Source organism: Pan paniscus, chromosome 8, assembly GCF_029289425.2.
Source record: "Pan paniscus chromosome 8, NHGRI_mPanPan1-v2.0_pri, whole genome shotgun sequence".
In the NCBI taxonomy this organism is placed as follows: Eukaryota; Metazoa; Chordata; class Mammalia; order Primates; family Hominidae; genus Pan; species Pan paniscus.
Window position 1 is genome coordinate 127,812,620 of NC_073257.2, and position 14,314 is coordinate 127,826,933.

Consider the following 14,314-nt stretch of genomic DNA (forward strand, 5'->3'; position numbering starts at 1 on the left):
CAATGAGCAGTAAGCATTTAAATTAAGAATGACTAGGGTTTCTAATAAGGATTGTCAAGTATCAGAATTGTTGGGGTTTTTTTTAATTGAAAGAAGAAAATACTAGAAAATATTTCTCCAGTTGGCTTAGAAAGAAGGAATTTCCATTTGAGTTCCAAATTTACTAAACAATCTGGAAAGGTAGCTGCAAGTCTGATTCTGGTAAGTGTTTGTGTCTCCGAAATCAGTGGCAACAAAATATTTTAAATAAACCAGGTAAAGTTTTTGAGTATGTAATTAAAAATAGAACTGATGAGATCACTTGCCAAGAACCGTGAGGATTTGCATTAAAAACAATGATTTGAGACAGTCATGATTTATTCAGCACATTCTACCCAATGAGAGAACAATTCGTGTCAAAGTCAGGGAGTGCTCAGCAATGTTATAGAAAGTGTTGCGTGAGGTGTCTGTGGTGCTGGAGTAGGATAACATTTTCTATAACTTGAACAGTGTGTCTCTAAATGAAATTGTAGAATATTATGATATGTTAAAGGCCAGGCAAAATTTTATAACCAGAATACAATGATCATTTGCATTGAAACATTGGCATCTGTAGTTGTCACTGGTTTTTAGTAGGTGATGGGAAATATCTCTTCAAATGATCAGACAAGTATGACTAGTGCATTTGTCATTCCAGTGTCTTCGGCACTTGAAGTTTTTCCATTTTTGTTCAACAATGTAACCTTTGGAGTTTTGCCTAATAATGACTTCACTTGTGCTGGCCTTCCAACAGATAAATTAAAATGGAAATGCATATTTTCTAATTATGCATCCAGCCTTAGTTGCATATTGGCGAGGGTGGCCACACCGAATGTTAAATTAAGTCTGCACAATAGTTAGAGTCTATGTAACATCAAAGTTTCCCAAAGTCACTTTCTTAATCATGTGAAGGATAGCCAAGACTTTGATCAGTAGTATGTAGCTATATACGATCAGAGGAAAAACATTTAAACATCCCAGCATGGTATTTCCATTTAAATCTGATTACAGTGAAATAAAACTGTAGCCATTAAAGGTTTAAAAGAACTACAAATACAAGCAGTAAAAGAAGACAGTAAATGAGGTAGTAAAACATTTCGGCAGGGCAAACAGTTTACAGCACTCATTCAGTCGTCCTGAAGCAGACTGTGCAATTCACTACAGGCCCGGCACCGTTCCCTGAACTCCACTTAAACCTACAATTAACCTTTCACGCCTAATGAAGCTGTTTTCCTGGAAAATTAAAATATATAGTGGTGCCTGCTTTTACACAGACTTCAGAGGAGAGCATTTCAAAATGAATGACTTTTCTGAGGCTTTTGTTCAAATGTAAAATGGAAGTACTATGTTTGTATATAAAGCGGGAATGTTCTTTCCAAGGCAATTTCATTTGATGTGCAGTATTTTATTACTGTACTTATTAATTGTTCTGCATAATTGTAAAAAACACACATCAGTAATTTTATGATTAGATTGTTACTGCTGAAGTCTACTATTACCATTTCACTTCCATTAGGGAAAACTAGAGTTTTGCTAACAATAACTAAATTCCTGATGTTTCTCCTTGGTGGTTTTCATTGCAAATTTAGTGGTTTAAAAAGACATGTTTACCATTTAATTATTTAGCTGTATCTTCAGGTCATGTTTTCACATGTTTCAAGAGAAATAAAATTCTTAAATTTCAGGAGGCATATATTGTTTTTTTCTAAGGTTGCAGGTGAAGGTCTGATTTTGGTGTATGTTCTACTTGTTTACAAAATAGCTGTGGGGTACTCCCACATTCATTTCAGCATTATTCACAATAGTCAAGATATAGAAGCAGCTATGTGTCCATCAATGGATAAAGGGAAAAATCAATAAAGAGAATGTGGTCTTTATAAACCATGGAATATTATACAGCCTTAAAAAGAAGGAAATTCAGTCATTTGCAACACATGAATGGAACTGGAGCATATTATGTTAAGTGAAATAAGCCAGGCACAGAAAGACAAATACTGTATGACTTCACTTATATGTAGAATCTAAAAATGGTGATCTCAGAAATTGAGAGTAGAAAGCTGATTACCAGAGTCTAGGGGAAGGGGGAGGGATGGGGAAAGGGAAGGTTTTGATCTAAGAGTACAAAGTTTCAGTTAGACTGGAGGAATAAGTTTTAATGATCTATTGCACTACATGGTGACCACAGTTAATAATAATGTATTATATATTTCAAAACAACTAAAAGAATAGATTTTTAACATTCTCACCACAAAAAAAGATGGTAAGTTGGAGAGGTGATGGATATGTTAATTAGCTTGATTGAATCTTTCCACAATGTATACATAGGTCAAAACACCACATTGTATCACATAAATATCCACAGTTATTTGTCAATTGAAAATAAGCTTTAAAAATAGCTGTGGTAACTCTTGGCATCCAGCCCAGGGACCACTGAGTCGTGCCCATTTTCTGAGGGAATTTCCTATGGTCTCAAAGGAGCCTGTTTCCTTTAGGGCTTGTCCTGCCCTAGGTGAACCAGAGCAGCCACTGGGCCTGCTCTCTGTTAGCAAGGACCAGTTTGAAACACCAAGAGACCATGGAAAATTGAAGAGGAAACAGAGGATGGTATGTTCCTTCCTATGAGGTTTATACTTCCTGTTTAAATAATCTAAATGTCATAGTGTCTGGTGTTTAAGAACTAAAAGTACAAAAAGGTAAAGCTTATAATAACTATTGAAACCCCAGCATTTTTGTTGAATCTACTGGTATATTTTTATGTAAATCCTACTAGCCTGCAGCATCTGTGCATCATCTTTACGTGGTAAATGAAATTCCTGTGGACCATCAGTCTAAAATAATGAATTGTTCCCCCAGTTAATTGTATTGCTTTGATAACAAGGAACTATGCTAGGCCTAGAGAACACAATAAGTGAATTTCATCAGATGATTTGTGTGACGTCTTGAAAAATGATCTTCTGGAGTGACCTGATTTTAATGGAACTCTAGCGGCGTGCAGCATGGGCCCAGCATCCGACTAGGAGGAAGCACTTCCTCCTATGGCACAAGAAGTGCGGGATCATCCCCAGAAGACCTCTCACCAGGAAAAATTCTCAGGAAAGTCATGAGAAAGTGTGTGCCAAAAATGGCAACACAAAGAACCTATTTCTAGGTTGCTTTTCTTTTATTGATACATACCTTTTTTAAAGCCCAGAAAAGATCGCAAACGACCTTTATGTCTTTGTTGCCAGCGTGAAAATAAACCAAGACCAAGCAAATGAAAATAAGCAAAAGCTATGTATTCTGAGCTTGCTATAGCAAGGGAGTCAGCCACTTTCACTTGTGTTTTGGCGGAGACTCAAGGACAGGCAGGAATGGGAAATCTTTATAGTGAAAAAAGGGAAGCTTCAGGTGTGCCCTGATTAGAGGCCATTAGCTTGTGGGAGCTGTAGACAGACTAACTAGAAGTGGGGCATCCTATGTAGTTAGGGGTACATATTTGGTTTCCTCTGGCTGGAAGTGAGGACATAAATTAGGGAAGCTGTTTATTAATCAAGTCCTGGCCATTTGGGGCCAGTCGTGACAGGGATTACAGTTTCACTTCATGGGTTATTAGTAGAGATAGCAGTCTGACTTCTTACAAGTCTGACATAGCAGGCTGGCTTCCTGGGCTGGTTATTGCAGATTATAGCTCGGTTTCCTGAGCAGGTTGCCACAAGTTGTGGGTCAGAATTCTATTTATACATGGTCTGGGCATTATCTACATGTTCAGTATCTTACCAGAATATAACTGCTACATTTAGGGGACGGGGGAGGTAATACTGTCTTTTTAAAAAAGGCATTGACTTGGCTTTTCTTTTCATCAGTTAATAACAAAGTGTGCTGAAAGGCGATGACAGAGATTACTCTCTCTCTCTCTCTTCTCTCTCTCTCTCTTTCAGTGAGTCTTCCATACACACTATCGAATTCAATAAGATAGGGGCTTTGTCTCTTTTTTTCATTCTTGTATCTACGTTCTCTTGTAGGTTGGAAGAGAACGTAGCAACTTCTGATGTTTTTAAGGTTCACCTTATATTTAACATGAAGAAATGCAAAAGTAGTAATAACTTGATATTTAAGGCACACACACATATAAATGCAGTTATTATGATTCTTATCCTGTTCATAATTAAACTACAAGGTTTATAAAGAAGAATAACTCATGACGGGCCACAAGCGGTGGGGTCCAGTAAAGGACCTAAGCCAAATGAAACATTGTTTGGCCCATCAAATGGGCAGATAAGACTTTGGGCAAATGGCCCTGAGTGTTCTCTGTGAGTGCACCATGGCGAACACTTAAATATCTCTGCCTAGAGAAGTGCAAGCCTTTCTACATACACATTGCCATTTATGCAGATCTGAAAATGCAGTTGATTGTTACATTTTCATAAGAAATGACAAAAAGCTGTCAAATTAAAAATAAGCATGATTTGCAATTTTATTTGTAAATTAAGAACTGAAATATTTATGATTTTCAACTGAATGTGTTTCCAAGTTTCAGAATCATTAGTAAACCCAGGACATGTTGTCAGAAACATTGCTTCAATTAGGTTCTGGACTTCATGAAATACAGCGATACAGTGGCAGTTTTGAATTAGCGTAGAATTTCCTGTTTTGGCAACTCAAGCTGCTTACTCCTCTCCTGATGCTATATCTTCTGTAATGAAAACATTTGCATTCACATGTAAATGGAAAGTATTATTTTTTCAGAGCTTCTTTGGACTACATCATGCAGTAGTTTAATGAATAACATGATTTCATATTTGGATGTTGTGATCATTGAAATTAGTGTAAGTGGTCTCTGTCCACATTAAAGGAGACATGTATTATGTGTCATATTTGGCTGTCTCTGGATTAGTTGGTGCCAGGAATAAAATAGCAGGAAGTTGTAAATAATGACAGAAGTATGCCAGAAGATCAGTGGAAACTTACAGTCAGCTTGAACTTTTAGTTAGCACCACCACAATCTGCAATTTTAAAAATAATAACAAGGTCCTTCAGCTCCACTAATTGAACAAATAATGAAATAATTATTTACTACCGCAGAATAAGTGTTTAAAACATCTATGTTGGACTCTTCAGAAGTTCCCACGTGCTCTTCAAAGGTCAAGAAAACAGCTTTTGTGTAAACTTTGAACTTGTAATAACTCTAAAACATTCAGGATGATATTTAATATCCTGAAAGAGCAAATTACTTAAGAGCAACCCTTAAAAGGTAAATCTGTAAATTTATCAGCTTAGCCAGAGCTTATTATAATTTTGTAATTTCTTTCCTTGCTAACACCATAAATTTCTCCTTCTCCACAAATCTCTTCTGTTTTCAAATGTATCCAAGGCTCCCTTTTCCTTTAAATAATGCACTTACATAATTCCATGCATCCACATAAATTCTGTCTGACCCTGCTAATTCTGTTATGTAGATAAGCTTACTTATCTCTTCCCATTGCTAAACATCTTAAACATGGAACTTATGTCTGCTGGCCGTACTTCCTGTCACTCCATTCGTTGTTTAACTTTCAGGCTTCCATCCTCAGTTAGATACAGAAATGACTCAAAGATCATCAGAATCTTCTTGGAGGAAGTCTAATGGCCTTTGCCACAGGCCTTACCCTGCTGGCCCGTTTGCCACTTTTTACAGACTCCTTGGGCTTGGCCCTCCCTTGACTCCCGCAACACTGCACTAGGCTGGTTTGCTTTCCTCTTACAGTGCTCACATCCCTTTACTGTCATTTCTTTCTGTCCATAAATCTCTGAATTCAGTTCCTGCCAGGAAATACGTGAAGCTTACCCAGAATTAACTGACCCACAGGAATAAAATAATGATATTCTACGTAGGATAAGATCTGAAAATGATCTTCCTCTAAGAGCAACATGTGGAGAAAAGGTCAGCTCAATTCAAAGTCAAGTCTTCAAGACCTTGTAGAAAGGAAAATGAGCCAAAAGTCCTTTTGTGGCCTTTTCTTAAGCAAGGCCAATCTGGCCTCATGGTTTAGTATGGTGATTTGATACATTTGGTTTTACTCAAGAGTTATATGGGACTCAACAGATATGAAAATGATTCATATGTAGCTATGATAAGCCAAATTATCTGGTTGAGCCATGGCTCCTATAAATTTAATGAAATCTTTACTATCCCTGAGCATCTTATCAAGTGTTCCTGTCCATCATTGTAACAAAGCAGATCAACATAATTAAACAATATGCTTCTTAAATTACCTATGATAGCTACAGCTCCGCATTTGTGGTCACATTCGGTCAATAATACTCAAGGTCCTTTTCTAGTACTTAAGATGCTTGTCAGCTAAATGTCAAGTGGTCTTTCTTCCATGTCCATTTGTACATAGCATAACTATCCATGGAGTGCTTTTGTAATTTTTAAAACAGTTTATGAGAATGAAAAGTCAAGCCATAGACTGGGAAAAAAATATTTACAAAACACATATCTGATAAAGAACTGATATCCAAAATCTTCAAAGAACTCTTAAAACTCAACAGTAAGACAACAAACAACCCAATTAAAAACAGGCAAAAGATCTGAACAGACACCTCACTAAAGAAGATATACATTTGGCAAAGAAGTATATCAAGAGGTGCTCAGCATCATATGTCATTAGAGAATTGCAAATTTAAACAACTGTAAGATACTGCCACACACCTATTAGACTGGCTAACACCTAAAACACTGACAACAACAAATGCTGGTGAGGTTGTGAAGCAACAAGAACTCTCATTCATTGCTGGTGGAAATACAAAATGGCACAGCCACTGTGAAATACAGTTTGGCTTTTTTTTTTTGACTAAACTAAAACATAAGCTTACCATATTATCCAGCAATCAGGCTCCTAGGTACTTATGAATTGAAATGTTATGTTCACATAAAAACCTGCACACAGATGTTTTTAACAGCTTTATTCACAATTACCAAAAATTGGAAGCAAGGACAATCAAGATGTCCTTCAGTAGTGAATGCATAAACAAACTATGGCACATCCGCACAATGGAATATAATTCAGCAATAAAAGGAAATGAGTTATCAAGCCAAAAAAAAAAAAGAGATGGAGGTACGTTAAATACATATTTCTAAGTGAAAGGAGACCGTCTGAAAGGCTACGTACTGTGTGATTCCAACCATACAACATTCTGGAAAAGGCTGAACTACAGAGACATTAAAGAAAGATCAGTGGTTGCCAGAGACTTGGGGAAAGAGGGGGATAAATTGGTGAAGTGCGGGGGTATTTTAGGGCAGTGAAACTATTTTGTATGATACTTTAATGGTGGATGCCCTGCATTATGCATTTGTCAAAACCAATGGAACTATGCAACAGAAAAAGTAAACCCTAATGTAAATTATGGACTTCAGTTGGTAATTTTATCTCAATATTGGTTCAATTTTTCTGTAAATCTAAAACTGCTTGAAATGTTTTTAAAAATCTTAACATGACTAGTTTTGTTCCTAAAAAAAAAAAAATAGTAACATTTAAAATTTCTAGTACCTCCACAGCAAACTCGTGTTCAGACACGGAGAGGAAGGTTTAGGGTCGTATGCATAACTAAATGTGATAATTTGTCAAACACTGATTTGATTGTTCCAAGTCAGAGTCAGTTAACTTTCTTAGATCTTTCTTCTTCTTCCTTGGTGAAGTTCACATGCCCAAGTCAAGAAACATTTTAGGTAAAGGGCAAACTACTTGAAAACTTCCATTAACAGCCAAACGTGTGATGACTAAATGAAAAGCAATAAAAAGCAGGGCCCTTCACCACCACTGTTGCCATCCCAGAAATGTCTAAGCAAGCATTTAAATGCTTTTCTCTTTCCTTCCAGGCCTTGCAATTGCCAGTGCCCTAATAGATATTTCACAACAGAAAGCTTCAGATAGTAAAGATAAGACTTCTGGAGTCCGGAATCGAAAACACCTTTCAACACGTCAAGGAACTTGTGTCTGAGAAATGGAAACCGCTCCTGTATATTCTGTACTGTTTGACTTCGGGCTTCTGTTAAAGCTGTTCTATGGCCTTGGATTTTATGGAGGCAGATCTCTGTATCATCCAGAGCCTGAGTACAGTTTCCTTCCAAATGGACAATGACCCAGGTGGCCGAAGAATGTTCATGAGTTTTATAAAAGTATTGATGGTCACAGGTGATAAAGTCAGTTTTTACCACTATCTTAGGCTTATTATAGCTAACATTAAATTACTCTGGAAAAAGATGTATATTGTTTCTTAATGAAGATGAAAAATATGTAATTCATATAAATCAACTGTTTATATCCCAAGACTTTAAAGAAAGACATTTTTTAATGCCTGAATGATGAGAATTGTACAGTTTTTGCCTCATAAGCAAACTTGAATCACCTGTATGTGAACAGGGAATGAACACATTGCAATGGCTTTAAATGCTCTTTTATCTCGTTGTAAATGTGAAGGCAAGATTTTGATGTAGTAGGATGTAGGTAATGTATTTAAATATTTCATATGACCATATCATGTCCAAAGTCAGTCTGAGAATGTGACAGCTTTCCACCTAACTGGAATGCAGACCAGAATGAGTTCAACTCATTCTGTGCAACTTCACAGGACGTTTATTAGAATGCTCAGTGTAGAGGACATTCCTGTCATCCATGCCAACTGCCTAACTCGTTATCAGAGCTGATAGAGCATGGAAAAGTCTGTCCAGCGATCAGTTGTTCCCCTCCTTCCAAAAACAGCCTCCAATGCCACAACCTGAAAAGAGCCAAAATGGTTATTTTACAGCATACAAGCTTCTGCTCCAGTATGATAATTTTTAATTGCCTAAGAATCATTGGATCAGACCTAAATGATCCATCTGCATTTTTATAAGAATGTATCTTTCTTTGCCCTTCCTCTCCTAGCTGCTAGATTTTAACTACCTTTTACAAATGTTACAAAATGTATTTTAGAGGCGACATCTCTCAAGATGACCTGAGTTCCTTCCTGCCAACTGTTCCACCTAGAATACAAGTAGAGAAGAGCACTGGCTGGCAAGCATCAACAGGAGTCTTCTTCCCAACACGAGCGCATCCGTGTCCTGAGAAAAAGTCTGTGGTTTAGAAAATATGTCCATGGTTGCCCACAGTCAGCACACTCTTAGTGACTCAAAATTCTGAATTATGGCAGAAAGGAAAAATAAAACATACTTCACATTAGAACCTAGAATCATTTACATCCTAATACTGACCACAGTTCACTAAAGCTCAGTAGCATTAACAGATATAGTTTGGAATTGCAGTTTCCTCACTTCAGGGTGACAAGATATGTATAACAGTGACAGAAATCTCCAAAGCTGCTGTATATGATATAGCTTTGTTAAATATGAAGGTCCTTTAAATACAATTGATGTTTAGTACTATATATGTACTTTTCACATTCTTTGGATTTCTGGAAGGTTATGACACTTTACTGTTTACAGCGAATGCATAGTTACTTGCATGCCATGGTTGTACAGTAGCAGACTATGACCCTATTGTGATATTAAATGTTTATTTCATAATGCCATTTATACATAGCTTAATTTGATGAGGATTGAATGTCATATATAAGAGGAATGATCATACAATATGTAGTTGCATCTTATATAAGATTTCTAGGTTGCATCTAACCATGACTATGTCATTATTTTGATAATTAGGCATTTATGAATTATAGTATATATTCCTCATGTTGGCATGATAATTTTGCTATTTTCCATGCATTAAAAATAAGACAAATTCTTAGAGTAATTTTAGTAATTTTATCTATAATCTGTGGGGTTTTTTTGGAGGGGGAGGCCACTGGTTGTTTCTACTTCCCTATGATATTTTCTCTCTCAGTAAAGGAATGAGCTAAGTTTGTAAATATCCCCTAAAAACAATCAAGTAATTTTATTAGCTTCTTTTGGATCCTCTAAATATTGAATTCTCTCATGAAAAAATAAATTGATGAAACTAATGATTACAATGATATAATCATTTTTTAAAAAGGGATTGCCCAATGTATTTCTCTAACAATTGTCACAAGAGAAAGCATAACAATAAAAATACAAAAACATACAGATTTAGATGTAAAATCTATATAAGCTATATTTTTAGGGAAGCTAAGCAGATAGTATTACTGTGGAAGAATTATCAAGTTTTATTCACCTCAAATCCCATTGGGTTCTTAAAACTTGAAAATTCAAATTGTAGAGAATTATGAGACACAATGCAATGTTAAGTTAAAGTCATGCTATGTCTTTCTGGGCCACATATTGCTAACTCTGTGGCTAATTATGCAATTAATTCTCAACGTATCAAAGCTTTTCACTGGCAGTAAATTCTTTGCCCTCAGGTGAAGTGGATTGAAAAGACATCAAGGATCAAGGATAATCACTTTGAATCTGTTGGTTTTCCCCTACATTCCAGACACTTTAAATTTGGATGCTTTCATTTTTTTTAAATCAAACCACACAAATATGCAGATGCTTTCCCAGAATTTCGCAGTTAAATGGCTGATCCTCTTGAAAACTAACCTTAATGGAATTCTAAACATTTCAGTTTAGAATGACTTTGAAAAATTCCTTAGATTTTAGGATGTTTTATTCTGCCAAGTATGAAGAAAAAAATTGGTTAAATACAATGGAGTTTTAAAAATTAACCTGGGGATTCTATTTGAACTAGAAAATTCCTATTGGAAAAGAATTTGCACGTACTTACAGATTCAGCTAATAAATTTTAAGAGGATTAGGATTCTCGTAATTCTTTAAATGAAAATTTGTTTTAGTGATACACAGAGATGCCGTATACTATAGTGTTATGTTCAGTAGGAAAACTTCAAATAGTTCGTATTGAAAAAGGTAATTGATCCTTGCTGTACTTCCCAACATCTCATCTTCTTTTGGCTGCAGTAAGATAGAGGTGACTGTATGGCTGCAGTTCATGGTATAAGGTCATTTAGGGTGCACACTGGCACACAGGCTGGAAAACGGGCACTGGACCCAGCTTTCAGGTGTGTGGCGCTGGGTAAGTTTCACCTTTGAAGCCTCAGCCTACCATCTGTAAAGGGCGGTAATGGTGCCCACCTTTCGAGGCATTGCGAGGCTAGATGGTAACACACAGAAAGCTCCCACAGTGGGACCTTGACGCAGCGTAGCTGGTATTAACAACCGTGGGGACACCAGGCCACTGTTTTTCTACCAGTTGTTTTATGAATCCACCTATTAATTTTCATCCATCTTTTCATCGTAGGTAAAGGTCAATCAGGTTTTTCAAAAAGACTCCCTGAATAACTTAAGTTCCTATATTTCTAAGATATAGGGATTTCTACAAAACGACTTTGACATTTAGTCAATAAAGACTTAAACTCTTCTTAAATCTATAGTTTTAAGAGAGTTTTTCTTAAAATTACTGACTGATGACATTGAGACAAGAGCATCAATGATCACCTTTCACGTACAAAGTAGGCAAGACAGGGTCAGTGCTTACATTTTGTGGTTATACATGATACATCTTTTCTCAGTGAACATAAAACTATGATTTGAAAGGTGTCTTATATTTAAAAAAGATTTTAAAATGAAAACTGACCAAATGAACTAATTCTACCCACCTATGGTCTTTTTAAATGTCGAGTTTCAAAACCCATTTGCCGTATACTAGGGTGAGCTTGCAAACTTACCTGATTACAGGAATTGCTTGGGTTCAGGCAGATTCCCACTTTCACCTCTAGAGATTTAGATTCAGAAACACTGGGGTAGGCCCTGGAGAGCAGTACTGTTAATAAGCTCCTCAGTGCTTCTTACCATTAGGCAAATTAGGGAAACAAATTAGGGTCAAAGTGCTGCCTTTATCGACCATTAGAGGGAGTTCTCTAAATAACGAAGTTATTACTCTAATTCAAAATGCTTTAAAGAATTTTCCAAGGAATACAAGCCATCTGGTTGGTGTTACAGCAGTGATTTCATTAGAGTGTACATTTAACATTTTAGTTTTATCAAAATTTTTTGAAATTAAGAATTAGAACCCGAGCTCCTATCAGTATATATGTACACAGGTGTGCATGCCAGTGTTCAAAACAGATTGTGTAAAAGTTCAAGCCCGTTTTAGAAAGCCAACATTTTATGTTATAATATGCTGTTAATCAGGACTTTATTGAAATAAAAACATTGGCTCTTCCAACCCCCCACTGCCAAATGCAGTTTTGTTTTGTTTTTGTTTTTGTTTTTGTTTTATCCTTTCGTGGTCACACAGGAAAAAGCACTCTGAGAACTTGAAAAAGCCCCTCTCCATCGAAGAGGTGATTATATAGTTTGTTATTGAATTTTGACATTCAAAATACATTTCCCCCTCTTTTCCTCTTCACCAGATTTGCATTGACCTTTCCTGTCGTTCTCTGTGAAGGGCGTGCTGAGCACTTGGAATGTTCCTGAGAATTAAAGGCAAAACTCACAAGGCCCAGCAGCTAAGAATCTAGCTATAATGAGGGTCTACGCCACAGGACACGTGTTATAGAAATTGCTCTTACTTAGAATAAAAGTCAGCTATCTGAGACCAGGGCAGCTCTGGCATAGCTGACTCTTCTGGGGAAAGCCTGCATGTTCTCTGGTAAGCTCTGGGCTTGGTCCTTATGTGGCCATCTGGGGCCCAGCCTTCTTTCAGTGGCACTGCTCTGCTAGGCCTCTGTAAGGTCTCACCGAGAAGGAGAAAACCAAGGAGGATCTAAACTTCTCTCTTCTCTCCAACCCCCTCCCCCACACCACCTGGGCCCAGCACCTGGGACACCTTCTGGGCTCAGGGCCTCAAGCAGGCTCTTCCAGGCCCCTGACCTGAGGCCGGCCCTGCCTGTGCTCCAGGGGTTGGAATGGTGGTCTCCTCCCCGTCGCACCTCCAAGAGGCCAGGCCAGGAAGGGGCTGGGAAGAAGAGGACCACCGAATCTTGAGAAACATGCCCAGCCTGGCTGCTGCCTCCCAGGAACATCAGAGAAGAAAGAGAAGCTTTTCGAGGGTCCTGGATGAAGATGCGCCCAAAGTAGGTAGGGCTGTTGGGTGGACTCTCGCCACAGACAGCAGCAGCTGCTCTGTGAATATCTAAGCCTTGCACACTCTCTTTTTCAGCTTTTTGATGGTGGATCAGTGGCTGTAAGGAGATTTGGAAAGTTTAGCTTAAAACTGACTTTTCTCTGGCCTAAAAGGGTTTGCTCAGAGAAATCACCTGTGAGTGGCGGATGTGAGTGTTAGGCGTTCTTTCAGCTCCAACCTATAACCCTTTCGGTAAACACACAATTCCTGCTCCAGATTCTTACATGCTTCCTCGCTTGTTTAGAATCAGGGTACCTGGCATGGCCATGGCAGCCAAGAGAGTATCAAGCTTTACTTTCTCCAGCCCTACTATGAAAATAGCTACTATTGTTTTGTTTTCCAAATATGAAACAACAGTATAATTTTAAATGAGCTTCTGTAAACTACACCCCCCACCCCCACCCCCATTCTAACCTTCTCCCACTTCAGGGATTGGGTGCAGAGTAGTTTTAATTGAACAAGAAACCAAACCCCTGAAAGACCATTGCAGAAACACTGTATTCTTCTCACCGTCAAAAGCTTTAACCCGTGTTATTTTTGGCAGAAGTGGTATTTTCTGGTTATTTTTGGCAGAAGTGGTATTTTCTGGTTATTTTTGGCAGAAGTGGTATTTTCTGGTTATTTTTGGCAGAAGTGGCATTTTCTGGTTATTTTTGGCAGAAGTAGTATCTGGCCTGAGTGGTATTCACTCAGGGAAGATAGTTGTTTAAACATAAGTTTCTTTAGCCTGGCTGTGTGCACAGTCAGGAAATCTCACTCTAGAAAATCTGCCTAGGAAAATAGCATTACCGAGCAAATTCTTTTATAATTCTTTGTGTTTCTATAGCCTCTATTGCCCAAAGATATTTTAAATTTTGTTCTTTCCAGTGACATATAAGTTTTCTTAGAACAGGTCCTGTGTGAAGAAATACTCGAATTTTAACTCAAATGCCGAGTTTTTTGTTTTTTTTTTTTTAATGCCATGGGCCAGTTATCTAAATTTCTGAGTAAGCTGAGATAAAAATGCTAACTCATGTAGGTTTTGTGATGAGTTTTTGTTGTTGTTGAAATAAGTAGATCATAGTTAAATGTTCTCTCCTTTTACTATGGAAAGGTCCAGGTTTAAATTCAGTGAATCATGAGCGTTGATTTTTTTCCTTGATTTTTTGTTGTTGTTGTTGGGGTAATACTAAAGTGCTTCTATGTGCCACAGTTCCCAAATAATTAAATTGCAATTGGAACCAATGCTATGTGTT

General features: G+C 37.4%; 1 protein-coding gene across 3 annotated transcripts in view; it reads left to right on the forward strand.

The window, feature by feature from the left end:
* Positions 1-12,179, forward strand: part of ATRNL1 (attractin like 1) — an 857,023-nt gene extending 844,844 nt beyond the window's left edge. For all 3 annotated transcript variants that reach the window (XM_034931565.3, XM_008950947.5, XM_003825615.5), the window contains one exon: positions 7,856-12,179. In XM_034931565.3, coding sequence (XP_034787456.1) covers positions 7,856-7,977 — 122 coding nt within the window. In that variant the 3' untranslated portion in view covers positions 7,978-12,179. The remainder of the gene's footprint in view (positions 1-7,855) is intronic.
* Positions 12,180-14,314: the final 2,135 nt, after the last annotated feature.